The sequence below is a fragment of the Chiloscyllium punctatum genome, chromosome 32, assembly GCF_047496795.1.
Source record: "Chiloscyllium punctatum isolate Juve2018m chromosome 32, sChiPun1.3, whole genome shotgun sequence".
Lineage (NCBI taxonomy): Eukaryota > Metazoa > Chordata > Chondrichthyes > Orectolobiformes > Hemiscylliidae > Chiloscyllium > Chiloscyllium punctatum.
The window spans coordinates 35,579,552-35,602,446 of NC_092770.1; the positions used below are offsets into that span (position 1 = coordinate 35,579,552).

The window sequence follows — 22,895 nt, forward strand, 5'->3', positions numbered from 1 at the left end:
AAGATAGCCATTTAGCTGTTAACTTTAGACTGGTGTAATTTTAAGTCTCTTAAATATGTCAAATAAAAATTCAGTCTTCTGTCTTTTCTCTACATTGGTTGGGTAATATTAGTTATTCACTCAAGAATAACTTTGTTATCAGTTTGTTTTCTAAAAACTATATTTTAACTGAAAGCAGAATTTTTGTTGCTTGCAATCAAGAGACAATTAAGAGATCTCATCCCTGCTCAAGATCACTATCGCACAGCTGGGCACAAGTGATTGCAATGTATATTAGCATCTCAGGTCTTTGAACGGTGTTAAAAGGTGAGCCCCCGATAACAAAAAGTTCCATTCTTCCATTGTCAAAAAGAGCAAGCAATTGTTTTTCTTAATTCAGACATGTAAACATTTGCCTTCCAATAAGAAAGGCCTACAATTTTATCCCAATACAAATGCATTACAGATGCAAGAAAGCAAGAAATACCCTGCTTTGGAGGAGATTGAAACAAATAACCTGCAGTTTGATGACTAAACAGTTCACATTTTAATTCAGGGATGCTCAATGTTGAAGTTTCTTCCTCTGGATGCTGCCAGGCCAATGAAATATTGCCAGCCTTTTAAAATTGATTAAGTGCTGTACTTAAGCTTGCATCAATTTTTCAATTTACATTGAAATAAAATTCTTGCCAGTTTTTTGTATGCGTTTATTAAATACACAGTCAGCACAAAGAGGATGCAATGTTTACATTATAAATTTTAAAATCCAGTCACATTAAACATGAATACTTCATTATAACCAAATCACTTTAGAGTTACAAAAGTTTACTTACACCAATTAATGTCTTGTACAAATTAAGTAGCATCATTCCCATCTGTGCAAAGTTCAGTTACAAATTAAAGAGAAATCCATTAGACCTAGGTGCTGGTGGTTATTTGATATACAGAAGTGATTGAAAAGTGAAGTGAAGCAAACACTTGGTGGGGGAGTTAGTGTGTATATTATGGGAGGATGGAGAGAGATTTCCTCCATTTGCTACGTTTAACAAAGATCAAATATAACAGTCACACACAGGGCAGAGGAAACCTCCCACAGAATTTTGTCAGGAATTTAAACATATTCTCCGATGTCTGCTCTCTTGTCACGGAATTTGTTCCTGGCCTTAGTTCTAGCTTTACAAACAGCAGCATTGTAAAAGTGCTGAAAAACAAAACAGAAAATAACTATTTAAAAATTTTTATTTGAAATGTGTTGTACTGTTCTACCATTTCACAGAGTCAACAGAATCACATTTGGTAATTAAAAGTATTGGGAATAGGAGTGGTCACTAATCAGGAAATAAACTGAGCATTCAAATTTCATCCAGTCGACCCTTCTTTCAAAACGCAACCTAACCACATTAAATACAGAAGAGTTTATGAACTATTTGGAGGAGAGCGCAATTTTTGCCTTACCCGTTCAACACGAGATGTTTTGGTTGCTTTGAGTGTAGCAGCATCAAGCAGCAGTGGTGGTCCTAGGTCAAAGACACTGCGCACAAATTCGTTAGCCTGTTTAACATTTAAAAACAAAAGCTTTTGAGCTCCTGCAAAACAATTTAATTACCTTGAACAAAATGTCACCAGGCAATCAAGATATACAGGGAATCATTCACCACTTTTAGAAGTAGTTGCACAATTGTTGGCATATTAAGTGAATATACAATCTACTTTGCAGGACAAAGCCAATATCCTTGGTTTTTGAAATACAATTTTGTAACTTTTCATAATTTGAATGGAGGAAAAAATCAGTTAATTGCAGGGTATTTATAGAACTTCAGCTAGATTTTCTAGTTCTTTTCTTTGAACTTTAGAAAAAAAACAGCCAAATGACTAACTAAGCAACTGAAAAAAATCCACTAGTTATACAGCTGCAAACAGCAGTCTCTAGACAAAATGCATCAGCTTAACTTGGGAGTTATTTGCAGCTTTACAACGAAAAGGACTTAGCAATTAGGACAAAGAGGCATTACATTCACTAACTTAATTTTGACCAATCAACAGCAAAAAAAAAAAAATGACCTAGTCACAAGTTCCCACCACCACTCCCCCCACCCCAAATGCATAATACATTGCAATTAATTGAAAGTTTCCTCCCCCTAGCTTCTGACTGACCGAGCGACAATCCAATTTGAACATTTATACAGGCCCTATATTCAAACAAGTTAGAGGTTGTCAATTCCTTGGGGATCCACACTAATATTGAGAAGCACCAGCTGGAACATAAAAGATTATATCTACATGGATTAACACCTTTAAGCCAGATGGAAAATCAAGATATACAAGACAAAACTGAGAATGTGCAAGAGAAAGTTGTTGTTCTATGCATTAAAAAGGGCAAATTTAATTAAAACAGGAAGGAAGGAACAGGAAGAGAGAACTACAGAAAATAATAGGGATCATTTAGACTGAAGAGGGTTCTGATCTAGAGTAGTTTCATTTATACTTGCAACAGTTCATAAATTGGCTTGAAATATGAAAGCACATTAGTAAAAGTGAAGTTCGTCATTAGAACAAATTGTTACTTTTATGATAACATTAAAGGCATTATTTTTCCACAGGGTCATGAAGTAGAAAGCATTATAATATCAGATTTCTGTACGCTCATTCTTGAAGATGGTCCTGAAAATCTGACCAATCTTTTGGTCACCTGCCCCATTAATTAGGTTACCTGGCTCAAATTTCACATTATAATGTTGCTATGAAGCACCTTTAGACATTACATAAAAAGTGACAGAAGATACAAATTCACTTGAAAAGTGTTGCATTTTCACAAGTAGTGAAACAAAACCAAAGCCACTTTTTATTTAGATGGAAATGCAAGATCCAAAGTACTATTCCTCAATCGGAAACATTTAGCCCCCTACACTATTACAGTTTAAGTGATGTTTGCACATTAAATTAGTTATGTTTGACTCCATGGCAGCAGTTTTTTTGGTTGGGAATTACATCCCTAGAGCTTAAAAATATACATAAAAGCAAAAAAGTTTGCCGATGAACCTTGAATTGAGAAATCAACTAACCTGTAGATGCAATCTTATACCAGATGCAAGCAATTCCTTGAAGGTTTCATAAGTACGCTTTTTAACCCAACTATCAATATACATGCATTCAGGACCAAATGTAATAGTTTCAGGGTCAAAGTCTCCCTCCTGTGGAAAGGAAAAAAAAGTAGCCAGTGTCAAATGCTTACAATTTACACCTTTAAGATTGTGATGAGTGTTAGATTTCCAGGTAGATTCCCAGAAAAATAAGTAACAACATGGGCTTTGTCTGCCTTGTGCTTAAAATTGCACATTTTGAACAGCTCTGTTGGAAACTGTTTTTTAAAAAACCTTGACTGTGGAGCAGGTAGCAGTGGTGGAAGAGTTTCTTGGCTATACAACATTTGTCTCAGGACAACTGAAGGGGACTTGCTCAAAAAGTTTATCCCCTGTCCTAAAAACAATGTTCTAAAGTAAACAAAAAAACAATAACATAAGATGAAGTACATGTCTAAGCCAGCAAAATGGTTCAATAATGAAGAACTACAGCTTAGTTACTAGAATGCTTTCCCAACAGTGGCATTCAAAATGACTTTTTTCATCATTTAGTAAATGAGAGCTTGTCAGCACATATCATTCATTTGCTGCATCAAACTGTAGAGGACAGGAGTACAGAAAAGCAAGCTTCAGTAGACAATCTATGATGCAATATGGAACAATGTAATTCAGCTTGGACTTTGCAGCAGACATTAAGTCCAGCTTTGCTTAAATATAAAGCAGTATACAAAGTAAGCAGTGATTTAATTGTAAGCCATCAATTTTAACGGTATATGGACATAACTTTGAAATGTAATAAAAACTTTCTGCAAACAAATATTGCATATTCTAGGAAAATGACAAGGTTTTCTGTCTCACTCCTGAACAGCAGTTCACATTACTTATACAAATGCTTTGTCCATAGCAGCACACAAAGAAGTACAAATTCAGTAAACAGGACAGGGGTACGAGGAGTGTCTTGCATGTGTTCAGAGAACATTTTAGGGTGTGGTCAGGCATTCTCATTAGAAAGGGACTGACGTATTAAACTTAACTTTACAAATACATCAGACATCCAACTGCATCTACAGTTTGTTAGACAAGCTCTTGCAAATTTACATTTTATTGCATACGCACGTAACCTGCATTACAGCAAGTCAGGATGTCCGTGAACATCCAAGCATCAAAAATCAAATCAAAGTTAAAGTACTGTGGATTTTGGAAACCTGAAACAAACAATGCTGCAGAAAAAAAAAAATCAGCAGGTCTGACAGCACATGTGGCAAGAGAAACAATTAAGTGAGCCCAGTAAAACGACACTTCAGAATTGAAAGGTTTTAGAAAATGGATTTTTTAACGCCTTTGATAGAAGCAGAGGAACAGGAGGGGACAGATGGTGTAGAGGCCCAGTGGAAAAGACTAAAGGAATCGTTAGTGATGGCGAGAAGAGAAACAGGTATAATGGTGTAAACTGAGGCATAAAGGGAGAGGATATGCAAAGAGAACTCAAGAAACGTGGTACACAGGCTTGGTCAGTTTCTGAAGTAATGGATTCAATATGGAGACAGACTATAAAGTGTTTAAAACAGGCAAGGAGATTGTATTCCTATAGCCTTTGCAAAAGATTGCAGCAGGGACAAGACAAAATGGTCTTGGGAACAAGATGGTTTGTTGAAATAGTAACCAACTAGGAGGTTAATGTAATTCCTACAAAAGCAGAAGTGTTCTACAAAGTGGTCACCCAATCTACATTTGGTCTCAATATAAAATATCACTTCTGCAGTTAATGCAGTAGACTAGTTTGAAATTACTAGTAAAAATCTGCTTTGCCTGGAAGATGTGTTGGGTTTGAGGCAGTGGACAGCAAGGAAGGTGGTGACTGGGCAACTACTACACCTTCTGCAATTGAATGGGGAGGTGACCATGGCGCGCGGGGGGGCGGGGGGCAGGGGGATGTAAGGGGGTGTTAGAGTGGACCAGGGTGTCATGGGTCTCCCTGTAAATTCTGATACAAGGGGAGATGTGTTTGATGGCGGCAGAAAATAATTTTTCAGCAATAAGGAAAACCTGTTAAGTTTTAAAAAGTGGCACTAGTCTAAAGATGAGCAATACCATGTTGCCAAATTTGTATTTCTGCACTTGAATATGAACCTTACCATAGTTGGTGCTATGTTATATTATTCTAATGACAAGTTCAGGTCCCATACATGCCCAATAAAGTACTCCAGCTTGACAGTTATGCAGCCAATTTTGTAAGGCATTTATTTAGATATATTGCTCATTTCCAAAATCTATTCATGCATTCTGCCAACTGCAGCAATCCTTACAGATATCACACAAAATGGCCTAAAAGATGGACACTAATAACTGTATTCTAATTTGTCAGGTACAATTTGAGTTTCACATGAGTAAACAACTTAGAGCTCAACATGTGGGCCATTTGATTCAACTCAGTCATTCAAGATCATGCTTGATCAGATTGAGGACTAAACTCCACATTCTCATTTACCACCAATAATTTTAAGACGCTGAGTTACATTACATTTACATTAACAATTGGCTCCACAGTTCTATTTTCAGAACATTCTCCCCACTCATGACCCTTGAATTTTCATCTCAGCTGTGTTGAATTGAAGATCCATAATTTTGAACTACCTTACTCATTCTCATCTAACATGGGGAGGTGAAACATTAACCATAATAGATATTAAATACAGAATTGGGTAGTAAAGAGTTCAGGGAAAGGAGGTAGACAAATTGACTTGGTACACAGTACAAAGCAACACATTGTAAGTAATGTGATATTGAAATCTAGGCTGAATTTAAAATGAGCAAAGCAATAATTTAATAATTCAAATGTCAAAACATTTTTGCTATTCAGTGAAAACATTAGTTCCAAGAAAATGTCCTATTTGTATTTGTTGAAATGCTTGCCAAGTTTAGAGACACTGCACAGATTGAACACTAAAATATTGCAAATAACTCAGCTCACTATACTACAACCAGACATGCAGGAAACTGTCCAGTGGGTTTTACGTAACAAAGGAAATATTTCACTACAAAAACAGATGGGCAGATGCTTTCAAAAATGGCTTGAATAAAAAAGGGAACATGTTTGCAAAACTTAAATCCAAATAAAATGGATTTTCCTCTGGATTCCTGGAAGCCTCCACTGCCTGTACCTGACTGACTATTTAGGTTTTATTTGAGAAACGGTCATATCTGAATCTCTTCATCAATTGCTCACTTTATGAAGTAAGTGTTTGTATTAATTATGAATTAGGAACCAAAAACCCCCAAACTTAAAATCCAATGAGTCTTTAGTAAAGTTAAAATGGCTTTCAAGACACCAGACATCAACATGTAAAACATATGAGCTGCCCAAATGCTTTGAATAGACACATACTTCAACAGTCTTCAAAACATCTCTAAAAACAGAGCGCTGTTTCTTCCTGTCAGTTTTAGCTCGATATTTGTTGCCATCTGTAGCCAGACCCTTCAGCTTTCCACATAAGTATTCCATATCTTCATATTCAAAATCCTGTTGAAAGATACAAAGGCTTTACAAAAAGGTTGTGCCACAGTAACTGAATTTGAAAAGCTGATTTCCCCCCACTTGGGGATTGCATATACAAATATGTATCTCAGCAAAACCTCATGCAAATTTCAATCAGAATGGTTATTATCTCTAACCAGAGACATCTCCCTGCAAAAGTTATTCAGCTAGTTGCAGTCTTCCACTTTTTCCCTGTATCCCCCAATCTCCAGATAGTCATTGAAGTGTTTTGAAAAAAAAAAACAAGTTTATATTGAGCCAGAAGCAGATTTTGCACACATTTAAGTCCCATTAGAAAAAAAAGGGACAAGTTAGATTTTATTGCAATAAACTTTACATAACTAAGATCAGGTAGAAGGCAACTAGCTCCTGATGACTGGTTCAATCTTACAAGGCTCAGCCAAAAGAAAAAAAGTGAGCAAACTGGTTTATTTGTTTTGATACTTCTTACTCACATTATGCAATTTAACTTTCCAAAATCTCATTTTGGTGGTCAGTTACAGTTCAGGCATTTAAACATTTCCATTACTTCTCCCTCTTTCAAAGACAGGATCCTTACTCGCCAAACTGAAGTTTTAGATTAGTTGGATTAAAACATTAGGTTAGGCAAAACTTCCATTATTTAATTATTTGACTTAGTTTGTGGATCTGAATCTCCATTATAGTTATCTTTCCATTGTCCACTTAAAATGGAGTCTTATACAAATTTGATGTTAGTAGAGGACAAGAAAAGCAAAATACTTAACTTACATCACACAGATCTCTGGCCAACTCAAACAGCACAGCCATCGTCTCTCCAGCAGCAATCCTCATGTTCACATCACCACAAGAAAGAAGACTGGGAAGTTTGGTCAAATGGCTAAAATACAATTCAGTTGGGAAGTCTTAATTAGTTTGTCCTCAAAATGCATTTGTTAAACTTCTATTCTCAAATAGAGTAATCTTTATACATATTAAATAGCAAATGTAATAAAAATTAAAGTTCAAATGGGGTACGAGATCCATTAAACCAGCAGGTTGATAAGACTAAGTTTAAATGTACTGATTCAGTTCTTCATCAGGACTGCAATTGTGATATTAAAATATTTTAAATTATGCAATTATAGAATATAAAATAATCTTGACAAGCCAGTTTTATAAACAGCCAACTGGAATGCAAATTCATGACAGGTTTGGCTTACATGATAAAAAAATTAACATGGATAAAAACAACAATTATTAAAATCACTGCATTTGAATAAACTTACATTTCAAATATTTTCTTCATGAGTGAGGGTGGACAAATGGTTAGCAGCAATGTCCATGCTACCAAAGTGCTGATACCCAAAGTTGATGATTGAGGGCTGTGAAAGCAATCAGTCTGAAAATCCTTCTGATAGGACATAGTGAAGACACTCTCAAGGTAGGTCATTGTTAAATGGAGATCCTGTTGGCAATCAATTTGTACAGTAAACATCTGGTCTTAGTCTTCAAAACTATTACTTTTCATACATGTTTTTAAAGATACTCATGCTCACCTCTATATCATCAGCTGCAACATAGCAGCAAACAGCCAAACTAGTAGCACACTGCAAGGACAGCAAAAACAAACAAAAAGAAAAATTACAAGTTAGTATGCATCAGAAAGACAGTTACTTCAGACAGTTAAAGATCAAACCTACTTACAGCTCTTCGTGTTTGTACACTGACTGATTCATCAGTAAGGATGATCTTGAAGATGGGCCTCAAACTTTTGAAGACTTCTTCACTTTCAATGCTAGATCCCAGCTGAATGCAAAGAAGAGAAGCAACTTGGGCAGCCATACATTGTTCTTCTGTTTTGCCTTCACATGAAAAAAAATATTTCACACAGTAGCATAGTTTACAAAGTTAATTGCAGTTTGGGCTTTATTTTAAATCATGCCAATACTCAAGTTTGCAGAAAAAAAAATTAAAGTAACTAATCTGAACAGGATTAAAGTTTGATGCCAAGTTCCAAACTCAAAAGCAAAAAACTGCAACAGTCATTACTGATGACCTTAAAAAGGAAACAGTTGGATTTCTTTAAACTTTTTTTAGATTAGATTACTTACAGTGTGGAAACAGGCCCTTCGGCCCAACAAGTCCACACCGCCCCGCCGAACCATAACCCACCCATACCCCTATATCTACCCCTTACCTAACACTACGGGCAATTTAGCATGGCCAATTCACCTAACCTGCACATCTTTGGACTGTGGGAGGAAACCGGAGCAAACCCACGCAGACACTGGGAGAACGTGCAAACTCCACACAGTCAGTCGCCTGAGGTGGGAATTGAACCCGGGTCTCTAGTGCTGTGAGGCAGCAATGCTAACCACTGTGCCACCCACTAAAAACTTTTCTGAAATAAAAAGAAAGCAATACTTCCTGTATCCATTACCTTTTTTCAGACAACGTTCAATAATGTCAGTTAAGGTCACCCTTCTTTCCAGAATAAAGTCATAAAGGATTTTAGAAGAGAAAGCAGACTTCAGTCCTTCGAGAGCAGACAATCTGACTTTTGCACTGTTAAAATAATGACAATTCGCTTAGCAAAACATTGAATTCTAAAAAACTCAAATTTTTAGCAATGGTTGTTGGAACATCAATGGAGTATTAAAACAGATATTAATCATTAAACTGCACTGTCAAAGTCATCTACTTTCCCCATTAATTTTAGCACAGTTGCCTGGAATTATCCAGATCAGCAATTGGCATCAAATCAGTATAGATTACAGAGCAGTTAGCTTTTACCCAAAAATCACCACTTATAAATTGTATCCAGTCTTCAGAAGTGTTACGGTTCACCTTTTATCCAGAGTGTTGTCAATGAATCCTCTCAGTTTATATTCATAATCCTCTTGGCTTGCTTCTTCATCAATGTCTTCAATAGCTGGAAGACAAATTGCTTTTATGCAAGACAGGAAAGCTTCATCTTGGTCAGTAAAATGATATGCACATGGTAGATTGTATTCAAAATACATTGCTAGTTGAACATGAAGGAAAGATTCTTTCACTGCTATCTCCCTTATCCTTTGCTGCAGACATGACCAAGTTCTCAATCTGCAAAACTTGACATTCAAGATTAAACTTTCAGAATTTGATTGAGGATTCACACACCAAATTTCCAAATTAAGGCCCCCAACTCTAAGACTCCACTAGACACAAGTCTAAAAACTTTACTGCTAAATGGGGAATAGACAGATCCAAAATAAATGCAGTCCTCCTCATTCCACAACTGCAGTTCATACTTCAGAATGAAGTTGCATCCATCTATAATTTAGATATGAAATTAAGAGGAATAAGGCTGTAGAAACAGCAAGAGTGGATGTCAATGGCAATAAAGTGGTACCTACATGTTGAGAGTTTAAATTTGATTTCAATTACATTTCAATTACACAGAGCCTTGTGACCAATGTTTTTGGAAATACCAAGCCCAAAGGACCAGGGCGATTTGATCATTGACCCTTGGAGAGATAAAGGAAGCTAGGTAGGCAATAGTTTTGATCCAAAGTACTGGAGTTTACCTCCACCCCAAAACTGTCTTCACTTCACTTCAGCCATCAGATCTGGGAAGCTCACCCACAACAATAGCTACAAATCAGCTTAAATCAGAGGTCACCAACATTCAAAATATTTAGCTTACTATCACCGCTCCTCAGAATTGCTTGGTTCTTTATCTCTAGCCCTATCTCCATAATTGAAGTGAGCAGGGTAGAGCCATAGAAACAGATTTTTATGATTCGGATATAGGCCTTAAACTCAAACCACCCACTTGCACCTAAATTAGTCTAATTTCACACAAAGTTACTATTTGAACTAATGCAGAATCTGCAGTCAAGATGACAGATTAAAATTTAATCTTGGATAAGCAATACTAATCACAATGGCACATAATTGTAAAACAAAACAAGCCCCATTTAGTCTGCTTTATCATCTGGTAGTCTGAATGATAGAACATGGAGATTGGGATTATTAGCAACTTCAGTCATTTGACACAATCATTTACAAGATTCTGATGCAAGGAAAACCTCAGACATGGAAAGCTCCAAAACCACTAGCTTCTCACCCACCTGTCAGTGAGTGAGTGAGTGAGAACTTGAAGATTTGTAACTAAGGTTGTTGGTTTGCTTGCTGAACTGGGGGGTTTGTTTTCAGACGTTTTGTCACCATGCTAGGGAACATTACTAGTAAGTCTCCACGTGAAGTGCAGTTGTTCTGCCCCACTTGCCATTCGTGTTTTGGTTTGTTCCCAGTTAAGTTTGAGAGAACTGGGGAAATGCATCCATACTGGGATAAACCAAACAAAAACATGCACTAGAGGAATTCCTAGAGATCAGACATTCAAACTAGAACTCCACTAAAACATACCAATCTGAACTCCCATTTGCCAATCATCCACCACAATAAACCAAGACAACTTGCAAGAGGGACAAAATACGAGTGTTTCACCAGAGGATCAATGATGTTGCCTAGCACTGTGACGAAATATCTGAAAACAAACCCATCAGCTCAGCAAGCAGACTAAATCACCTGACAAGGGAATATTTTAAATGTTTTTGGAGATTATTTCACACAATTGATTCAATGGCCACTAACTAGTACCGTCTCATAAGGCAGTGTTTCCCACTAGATTAGTGTGGAAACAGGCCCTTCGGCCCATCAAGTCCACACCGCCCCATCGAAGCGCAACCCACCCATACCCCTACATCTACCCCTTACCTAACACTACGGGCAATTTAGCATGGCCAATTCACCTGACCTGCACATCTTTGGACTGTGGCAGGAAACCTGAGCACCCGGAGGAAACCCACGCAGACATGGGGAGAATGTGCAAACTCCACACAGTCAGTCGCCTGAGGCGGGAATTGAACCCAGGTCTGTGGCGTTCTGAAGTAGCAGTACTAACCACTGTGCTGCCCAAAGACTAATCACTTAAATGCAGTTTCCACTGAATTCAGCATTTAATTCACTCAAGATACAGGACTAATGTGGAAAAAAGATATTTACAGCAGATGTTTAACATTACAGAAGGACCAATTGACACTCTACCTTCATCAGCCAAGCTGGTTGAATCACTGAAGCTGCTGCAGTGGCTCAATGTTTCAATGGAGGCATCCTCATCACTGAAAGGCTGCACTGCTCGCTGCTGTCGACCTGGAAGTGCAAAGGAGAAAAAAAAAAGTTGTTGGATACTGGCCAAAGATCAATGATCCATTTGTCCAAAAGTGGCAATTCTGATATTGACCTTAAACCCAAACCACCCATTTACACCTGCTGAAATTTAACTAATGTAACTTCACATGAAATTACTATTTGCATTGAACTAATTCAGAACCTGCAGTCAAGATGACAGATTGAAGTTGGGAAATTCACTTGCAAGGACAACTCAACTGCTCAAGTTAAGCAACATTCATATCATAAGCCACAGGAGTTTGACCTCCAGTGGAGATAGCATATCATTTTATGCCCAAAGTGTAAATATGCTGAAGCACTACACTTGTCAATAGACCTCTTATCCTCATAACAGCACTGGCTGGGAGGAACCTTATATTTTGAGGAGGACACTATTCTACAAGTTGACCATACACAACAGCAATCCTGTGAGATCAAGGTTTTGGCTTGACTCTCATTCCCCATTTCTAAGTGCTTACTGCGCTAGCAAAGGAACACAAGTCCAAGCTAAGGTGGTGGTGTCATGGAGTTGAACATGCAGGTGTTCCCGAATGCCTGTTGTCCTTCTAGGTGGTAGAGAACATAGGGCATTGATGTTTGATCTGTACCTGGTTGCCCTGTTTTTAGTGAAAATCTAGACCAATTAAATACCAAATTAATTGCTGGAAAATTAGCTTAAAAAACAAATTTCAATGTCTATTGTTTCTGTATCAAAAAACTGAACTCAAATTAGTATCTAGGCTCAGATGGAAGTTTGCCTCAATTAGAATGTGGAATTCAAAGTACAATCCAGAACACGCACATAATCTAAACCATGTCAATGTAATACTAAGGAAGTACCATATTATTGAAATTCATCGATTAAACAGAGGTCCCATCTCAAAAGACAGGTGAATTTTTGTAGTATTACTCAAACAGCAGTGTTTTCAATCTGCTAGCTAACAGATGCCAAGAGATTAACTAGCAATTTGGTTGTTTATAGGATCTTTGTATATATAAAATTTGTTGCTACACTGGCCTAACCTTCAATGTGAAGAATCCAACTCATGGTTTAAACCAAGAGACTAAACAAATGGAATATACCCTCTTACAGAAGACACTCAAATTGAGGGGATTTAAAAGACATTAGGTGATTTGGAGATGTTCCCTAATAAGCTTATCAAGGAACAAAGCAAACTTGATATTCAAAAAAGTTAAGCATCATTATACCCACTGTTGCAGTCTGAATACAACAGAATATTAAGAAGCTAGTGTAAAATTTAAACTAGCCTTTGGAAGTTTTGCCTTCATATAATCCACTGGATTACAAATACCACCTGTGGCGGGAAAAATGTACCCAGCCACCTCACACTTTAATGTGGTCTCAAGTTTTGGATCCTTTCCAATCACCCAGGTTCCTAATTTAAGCAAGTAATTTGTGGGGAATATTAACTTCCTTGTTTTTGTTCTGTTCCTTTAATTATAAAGCCCAGGATCTTGTTTTGCCTTTTTAAACCATTTCCTCAAGCTTCAATGATTTGTACACAAATGCACCCCAGACCTCCTTTTCACAAAGAGTTTATTGTCTCTTCAAGAATCTCTGCATTACAATGTTCATCTACCATATGTCCACTCATTCCACACAAGCTTGCCTGTCCACAGTTCACTATACTATATACCAGGTTGCATACCATCAACTGTTTCCAAATTACACCTTACAAATCCAAGTATAGTAATAAGAAAAGCAGAACTCTGTATATAGAGCCCTCTAGTCCATTTAATACCTTTTAATGTCATTGCTCTGTTGCTCATTCCTGTCAGCTTAGTCTTTGCTGCCAGTCCTTGAACATTATACACTTTCAAGACAGACAACATTTTATTACCCAGCCCCAAGTGGATGGAACAAAATGGCTCACTAGGTCATTTTGAAGGGCAGCTGAGAGGAGATTACAGTGTCATTTAGACTAGACCAGGTAAACATAACAGATTTCACTAATGTCTTTCAGGGAAGAAAGATGGATTCCTACTTCTATTCATGATTAAACTAAATTTTAACCTGATCAGCTGCTATGCTGAATTTTCTGAAAATTCTCTTGCAAGGACGACCTTTAACAGCTCAAGTTAAGCATTCATATCAACCACCACAGGACTTACAACCTCAAGTACAGATAGCATATCATTTTACCCCAAAGTGTAAATATGCTGAAGCACTACATTTGTAGTGAAGATAAGAGGTCAATTCTTCACAACAGCACTGGCTGGGAAGAATCTTATATTTTAAAAGAGGCCACTATTCCACAAGTTGATCGTGCACAACAGCAGTCCTGGGAGATTACAAGGTTTTGCCACTACTCTCATTCCCCATGTCTACGTACTTACTGCACTGCCATGAACAGCTAAAAAACTTGATTAAAAAAGGAAGCAATTATTTCACAACATCATGTCCATATCCCACCTCTACAAACCATCACATTTTGCAAAATTCATATAATTTCACCTTTCAAATCAACTACAGTTACAATCAAAGAAAACAGCTAAAGTCAAACAGCTGATTAATCATTCAAGAGCTCTAGTTAAGAGTCAACCTTTGCAGAAACAAGTCCAACATAATTACTTGGAAGTTGGAACTTGTGCAGCTGGATTTTATTCAAGATATGCATGTATTATTGTACAGTTTGCTTATTAAATTGAATAAAATAGCTTAACAGTACTTAAAGTTAATTTCTGCTAAAAAAACTAGTTATTTTCCTTACAACCACACTTGAGTATCAAATTGATGTTTGAGCCAAATCGAGAGTTCCTTAAGAATATTGATAATCTTTAAACAACTAACTATCAGGTGCCAGAGGACTGGAGGGTTCCTAGTGTCCTTCAGAAAGGCTGTGAGGAGAAGCCTGGGAACTATCAACCCGTGAGCCAGACAGTGGTGGATAAATTGTTGGAGGTGACTCTGAAAGATGTACTTACATGGATTTGCAGGGACAAGGAATGACTAACAATAGTCAGCATGCTTCTGTGCCAGCGAAATACTATCTCAAACTTGAATTGAATTTTTGAGACAGCAACTAAAAAAGTGATGAGGGCAAATTGGTAGACATTGTTTACTTGGACTTCAGTAACGCTTTTGACAAGGTTCCACATGGGAGACTAATTAGTCAAGTTAAATCACATGGGATTCAAGGTGAGGTTGCTAATTTATACAGAGTTTTATTCTCCAGTCAAGACAAAGGGTGGAGGGTTGTTTATCAGACTAGAGGCCTGCGACCAACTGAGTGTCACAAGGATTGGTGTTGGGTCCATTGCTTTTCGTCATTTATATAAAGTGATTGGGATGGGAATATAGGAGGCATGGATAAAAAATTTGCAGATGACAACAAAATTCATGGTACAGTGAAGGCTATTGAAGATTACAAAGTGATCGTGATCAATTGGGTCAGTAGGCTGAGAAGTGGCTAGATGGGAGTTAAATTTGGATAAATTGGAGGCATTACATTTCGGTAAAAACAAGGATGGGACTCAATTAAAGTTAAGGCCCTGGGTAGTTTTGGAGAACAGAGCTAGAGTTTCAGGTACATAATTCTTTGAAATTGCATCACAGGGTGATTACAGTGGCATTTGGTGTGTTTGCCTTCATCAGTTCTTTGAGCATATAATTGGGATATCATGTTAAGGATGTTAGTAAGGCCTCTTCTGGAATATAGCAAGGATCATTAAACTGGAAATGGATTTAAAAAGATTTACCAGGATATTGCTGGGAATGGAGTGTTTGAGATATTAAAACTAGGCTGGAAAGACTGGGATTTCTTTCATTAGAGCTTAGGTGGTTGGGGATGACCTTATTGAGGCTTAAAATCATAGGGGCATAGATAAGATGACTGACAAGGGCAGTTTCCCTAAATTGGGAGATTTCAAAACTAAGAGGCACACTTTTAAAGGAGAGAGCAATTTTTTATTAAAAATAAACATTAGTTCAGGTGTGGAATGAATTGCTGGTTGAAGTGGTGAATGCAGGTACAGTTAGAATGTTTAAACATTTAAGTACACAAATAGGAAACGTTTGGAGGAATGAGCCAAATGCAGACAAGTGGAACTAATCTAGTTTTGGAAACTGGTCGATGTGGACTAGTCGACTGAAGGGTGCATTTCCATGTTGTGTGATTATAACATTACATACATGATGCTATTCCATTCCCACTAAAGCAAAGACTTGCTGTTGAACACTAATCCTTGCCAAAACACATTAGTGCAGCAAGTGTCTCCTATAGTCTCCATTTTGAGACAAGGTATTAAATGAATGTGATTAACACTCTTCCACACATTATCTTGCATAACCTCCAGGTGGTGAGAGTACACTAAACTGGTTCCCTGCATTTATGTTACAACAGAAGACACTTATGCACAACAAAAAGAAATTACACTCTAGTGTAAGTCAGCTCAATTTGCAACTAAAAGCAAGGCAACAGCATTCACAACACCAAAACTAGCCTTCAGAGATGCAACATCCACTCGAGATTCACCTAGCAGTGATACTATTAACCACAGCATTTTTAACTGGGAAATTCCTGGTATGAAACTCAAGTAACATTATCAAGCTGTTTAAGCAGCCAATCACTTTCAAAGGATGCTCCAAATACCCAACCAAAAAGCCATAAATGTGAAAAATCCTGAAGAAACAACTTAATCTACTTAAATAGCATTCCACAAATAATGCAGACTGGGGTGGATTAGCCAGGTGCAGGGTTGCCAGAGTCTGGATGGGATGGTCCAAGGGTTGGTGTGGATATGGGCTGAAAGGCCTCTTTCTGCACTGCAGGGATTTTATGATAACTGTACCAAGATTCAAAGGGGACATCTTGCAACATTTCTTCAAATCAAAAACAAATGGTCAATGTTATCTCATGCCTTTAGGGGGAGAATTCCTTAAAATCTACATGACATCAAGCAGAAAAAAGCCATTGGAATGTTTTAGATCTGGAATGCTGTTATTTTTATAGCAACTTGATCAAGATAAAAAATAAAATTCATATTCACCACAATTTATTCATATTCTTTCATGGGATATGGGTAGCACCAGCAAGACAAGCATTTGCCCAAGAAGAGGGTTGCTGGAAGCTCAGAGTCAAGCACATTTCCGGAGATTTGGAGTCACATTTAGACCAGAACAAGGATGACGGATTAGATTTTGTTCTGAAGTACATTAAATCAGATGAGATTTACAATAACAGCCTCAATGACACCATTCTTCAGAAGAAGCTTTCAAATCCAGTTTTGTAATCAGTTAACATGGTGGGACCAAGACAGTGTTAATGGAACATTAATCTGGACCACTGGATTACAGATAACATTACAAATAGGGATCAACAGATTGTGCTGTCATAATAAAGAGGCTTTTGTTTGTATTTAATTCAAGCCAAAAGATCAAACCAGTAGCTACCTCTGCAACCCACATGACTTAAAGTATGCAGGTACACATGCCATACTGGGGCAAACATAAGGTGATAACACTAACTTTTCCAAAACAGTGCAACACAACACATGAAACCATTCAAGGTTGAACAAAAAAAAAAGGTAGACATTGCAGGGCTCACACAGGGACCTGGATCAACTTGTGCATTCATAGTAAAAGATTAGTGTTGTATTGCGTAATTTGGAAAGCCAAAAGAGTGCCATTTCAGGAAAAAAAACACATGAGGTTATGCTTCAGAGAGACAGGACAATGCAGACCACATCTGGAGTACTCTGCAAAATTTGTTCCTTCTTAAAAGGAAAAGTAAGGATATAAAATGCATTAAAGGCAGTAGTCGGAGACACAGCACAGACAGACCATTCAGTCCAACTTGCCCATTGTATGAATCTACCTATACTTCAAAACCCTCCAACCACAGCAATTCGTTGTAAATCTTCTCTGCACCATTTTAAGTTTAAAAACCATCTTTCCTATAGCAGGGAGTCCAGAACCAAACAGTATTCCAGAAGTGGCTTACCCAACATCCTGTACAACTGCAACCATGACCTCCCAAATCTTATACCAACTGCACAGACCACTAAAGGTCGTTAACTATATGCCTTGTTCACTAGCCTATCTACCTGTTGCCTCTACCTGCATCCCAAAGTCTCCTTGTTTGTCAACAGACCCAAGGACATTAGGTGTGCAAGTCCTACCCTGATTTGCCTTATGAAAATGGATCATCCCATTTATCTAAATTACATGTCATCTGCCACTCCTTGGACCACCTCATTAAGGTTCTGGTGTCCTGAGAAACTTCTGCACTGGCCATTACACCAATTTTAGTTACAGCTGCAAACTAACCATTCCTCATTCACAACCAAATAAATTTTACATAAATGACAAAAAGCAGCGAACCTAGCACAGATCTTTATGGCACACCAAGTCACAGACCTCTAATGTGAAAACAAGTTTCATCTACCATCCTCTGTCTCCTTCAGAGAAAATTTGTAATATCACACTGTAGGCCAGTGGTTAGCGCTGCTGCCTCAGTGCCAGAGACCCAGGTTCGCATCAACCCTTTGACAACTGTCTTTGTTGAGGACATTCTCCTCCTGTTTGCACAGATTTCCTACAAGTGCTCCGATTTCCTCCCACAAAAATCAGAAAGATGTACAGGTTAGGTGAACAGGCCATGCCAGGTTGCCCAGTAGTTAGACCCCAAGTACCACCCTCTGAGAAAAGGGAACAGGAAGTGACTTCACCACAGGAAATATCACCACCACCGGAGGGGATATCACCAACCCAAAGAAATAGAAAGCAGCAATGCTGAAAATTCCTTTGCAGGTTGTCCACTGAAGAGGTTACCTAGTAAGGTAATGCAACATTTAGAAATGAACCTTTCAGCTCAACGAGGAAACCTACATCCAAAACCTCAACCTGAGCTACAAATCCTCTCAAAACTCGCTATTGCCCATAGTGTCCAGGGATGTATAGGTTAGGTGCATTAGTCAGGGGCAAATGTAGAGCAAAAGTGTCAGGGAATGGGTCTGGGTGGGATACATATTGGAAAGGTGGTGCAGACTTGTTTGACCAGTTTCCACGCTGTAGGGATTCTAATACCTGGAACAGTTAGAAAAAGGTTTGGATTGTATCTGCTCACGTCCGGAGGTCAAAAAAATAGCCAAGTATAACAGGTTTACATTGTAGACATTTTTCATTAGCACTCCTGTCACAAGTTGTACATTGAGAACACAATAGGAATTTGGACACATGCCCCTGAATTTATAGTCACTGATGTTTAAGCTGTGCTCATGCTTCACAAGGGGAGGAGCTCTTCCTGCATGCATGCAGGGTCAGTGTCTACAAAGTCACTGAATGACATCCCAGACAATTCTATTAAAAAATGAACAAAGCAGAAAGGAAAAGGAGTGACTGCTATGGTAGGACCGCCTCCACTACCAGCCCAATACATTTGGGGCTCCACCCATCAACACTCATGGCACCTCACTAACAGAAGTGACCTTAGTCCAACACAACCTGGATAAAACATCAAGTATTCTCAGAATACAACTCTAATGGCCAAACAAAGCTAAGATGTATATATACTATTGAACGTGTCCTGATCAATTTTGGACAATGTCTAATTTCAACATTAATTTGTTTCAAAATACTTCAGGTATCACCTCCAATATATGATATCAGTGCATGACTTACATCACCTGTAGTAATCCTGGTATTTAGCTTAAACAGTAATGTTTAGCTAGCTTTTGTCATTTGCTCAGGTACTATAAAAGACTGCTCACTGATCAGATGTCCCTTTTAAAAAAGGATTAAAAGCACCCATGTTTCTCCCATTTTTCTTCACTAGTTGTGCCTTTGACAGCAATGATAGCTTCTAGTTTGCAACTAGAATTTAAATCACGAGGGCACAGCCTGACTAAAGCACGGTAGCAGGTTGCAATTTCCGCATTTGCATTCTGTACTGTTTTGGCCATGTAGTTCAACACAAATAAGAAACAACCAGCAAAATCAATGTCCATATGTAAAAGACATGACTATATTTGAATCTCAAAGGATAACCACTTGGGCAAGATACAATTGAAAAACCCAGCAATGAATCAAAATCAAAAGATGCAAGGTGAAAAATGATGGAAAGTTAAAATAACTTGTGCAAAGTTGGTTACTTTTCTTTTTAAAAGATTCCCTACAAGTATGGAAACAGGCCATTTGCCCCAATAAGTCCAAACTGACCCATTCCCCTCCCCTATATTTACCCCTGACTAATGCACCTAACACCCTGGGCAAGTTAGCATCACCAATCCACCTAAGCTACACATCTTTGGACTGTGGAAGGAAACCTGAGCACCTAGAGGAAATCCACACAGACAAGGCAAGAACATCTGTCACCCAAGGCAGGAATCAAACCTGGGTCCATCGCACTGAGAGGCAGCAGTGCTAACCATTGAGCCACATGTCACCCACAGTGAAAGAATGTGAACCCTTGATCCCTTACCGCCAGTGCAGACAGAAGTTGTGTTTGCCATTTACTTCTACATACGATTTTTAGCTTCATTCTATGTTCCAGGAGTCCGAGTCAGATGTACAGCACGGAAACACCCTTTGGTGCAACCTGTCCATGCCAACCAGATGTCCCAACCCAATCTAGTCCCACCTGCCAGCACCTGGCTATTCTTATACCCTTCCTACTCCATCCAAATGCCTCTTAAATGTTGCAGTTGTACCAGCCTCCACCACTTCTTCTGGCAGCTCATTCCATACACATACCACCCTCTGCATGAAAATGTTGCCCTTTTAGTCTCTTTCACATCATTCTCCCCTCACCCTAAACCTATGCCCTCTAGTTCTGGACTCCCAGACCCCAGGGAAAAGACTGTCTATTTACCCTATCCATGCCCCTCATGTGGGAAGGACCAACATTCTAATTTTTCCTCAAAGTGTTTACTGAGGAAAGCTGCAATCTAGAACTCTATACAGAGTCAGAAATGTACAGCATGGAAACAAACTTCAGTCCAACTTGTCCATGCTGACCACATATCCTAAGTTATATAGTCCCATTTGCCAGCACTTGAGCCATATCCTTTAAAATCAACTAGGAGAAAGTGAGGACTGCAGATGCTAGAGATCAGAGCTGAAAAATGTGTTGCTGGAAAAGCACAGCAGGTCAGACAGCAAAGGAGCAGGAGAACCAACGTTTCAGCCCATATCCCTTAAACCCTTCCTATTCATATACCCATCCAGATGCCTTTTAAAGGTTACAATTGTACTAACCTCCATCACCTCATTCCATATATGTACCATCCTCTGCTTCAAAAGGTTGCCCCTGAATTCCCTTTTAAATCTTTCCCCTCACCTTAAACCTCTAGTATCGATGTGTGTTGACTATGCCCTCTAGTTCTGTAACTGGGATAGCTTGGAGAAGTTGAAGTCTATTTCCTGATCTGAATCCTGATGTGTTTAGAACTCAGCAGTTGAATTATTGACTATTTGCTAACATGGACGAGGTAGGAATCTTTTAGTCATCTCAGTAACATGCAGAATAACCTGTTATCCAAATTTTAGATCATCAATTTCAGATTATCTCAATGTGTCTGTAAGGCTTCCTTTATGATCAAATCAGTTATCTAAACAAAATACTCCTCACCCATTTTGTTCAGATAATTGAGGTTGTTCCGTGCAGCAGAGTGCTGCATTTACAAGATTCATTTCAGGACACAAAACATCCCCACTGCTCTAAGAATTTGCACACCTTTTGCAAGCAGTGACTCATTGGGAGTAACTTCACCTATGATCAAATTTGTCCATTCAAGTCACACACACTATGGATACACACAGCAGAGGTTTGATGGGTTGAAAGGCATGTTCTTATGGTGTACAGTTCTTTGTATTCTGCACAAAAATCGATTCAGGCAACACATCATGGCGGAAAGATGGAACTTTTCAGAGGATACCAAAAAAATACTACTCCTTCACAATGAATGCAAGATTCTACTGTACAATGAAGATGGGTAGATCCCAACTCCTAGCTCCTTAAAATCAACAGCTTCATTCGTCACTTAACGCTGTTTGTGAAACTTCCCTGTACACAAATTTTAGTTGATTGTAAAGAGCCTTGGGCGCTCTCGGCCATGACAACCCCCTACCCAGGCACGAATCAATTGGAAGTTGAACATGTTCAAAGATAAGACGGTATGGTATTAGTCAGATTTTAATTAGGAGCGAGTGAGGAATTTCTGAATGATTTGCAACAATCCGACTGCGGACAATCACAAGGGATAGTCGCCAACTTGCTGAACAAGGTGTGTGTGTGAAGTCGATGGGACGGGTTGAGAGATCTGGCCGAACCAGAGAATTAGGAACAGCAGGCCAGCGTATAATTTCATAGAAACACTCGCGCCCTCAGAGCGGCTCTCGGGGCCTCCTCATCGCCGCCGGCTGGATTAAGAAACTCAGGCAGGTTCGTGTGCACTTCCAACGACGAATCACTGCCCGGATCGGGCAGCGGACACAGACACTGACCGCCGGGCTCCGGCACCGCCACACGTGGCTTTAACGGTAAAGCGATCAGCACCGGCTGTGGCGGCCACAGCCCGGCCGGCACCGGCGCGCCATACCGCACTGCCTGCTGGGTGAGGTAGTCCCTACAGCTCCACCCTCTCAGCCGCGGATGCCGATTATTCACACGGAGCGAACTACAACTCCCGAAGAGCAGCTGCGATGGCGCGCATGCCCAGTGCCCCTTCCCTCCCAATCCTTACCTCCCTTGTTGTTCCGCTTCTTCGATTTCGGCATTTTCCCGAGTCCCGCTCTCCGGGATTGACACGCCGCAGTTTATTAAATATCGCCCTACTGGTCTCTCCGATCAGCCGATTGAAGAACACTTTTTACTGTAACGTCTTTCAGGAACCAGATGTGAATCACCAAACGGCAATAAAAAGTAATAAATAATCCCGGTAAATGGCGACGAACCAAAACGACTCATTTTACCTCTGCATTCACCAGAGTCAGCGTCAGACTGCCCGCCTCGCCCTTTATATTAGCGTCCTCACGCAGGCTACGTAACGGAATGACGTCAGTGGAATGCGGGGGGCGGTGTCACGTTCAGCCAATAGGCGGACAGCTGTGTTACAATGCGGACCAGCTGCTGGTGACACGTTGGCGGAAAGTGACTGACTTGGGT

At 39.0% G+C, this 22,895-nt stretch overlaps 1 protein-coding gene across 1 annotated transcript; it reads right to left on the reverse strand.

Annotated features, from left to right (window-relative positions):
* Window positions 1–675: 675 nt before the first annotated feature.
* Window positions 676–22,733, reverse strand: ifrd1 (interferon-related developmental regulator 1). Its single transcript, XM_072552080.1, has 12 exons — window positions 22,474–22,733; window positions 11,647–11,751; window positions 9,403–9,487; window positions 8,996–9,120; window positions 8,260–8,417; window positions 8,112–8,162; window positions 7,842–8,020; window positions 7,345–7,453; window positions 6,445–6,579; window positions 3,042–3,170; window positions 1,435–1,530; window positions 676–1,180 (listed from the first exon to the last, which is right to left on the reverse strand). Exons 1-12 carry the CDS (start codon window positions 22,505–22,507, stop codon window positions 1,091–1,093), a joined length of 1,296 nt encoding a protein of 431 aa, XP_072408181.1. The 5' UTR covers window positions 22,508–22,733; the 3' UTR covers window positions 676–1,090.
* Window positions 22,734–22,895: the final 162 nt, after the last annotated feature.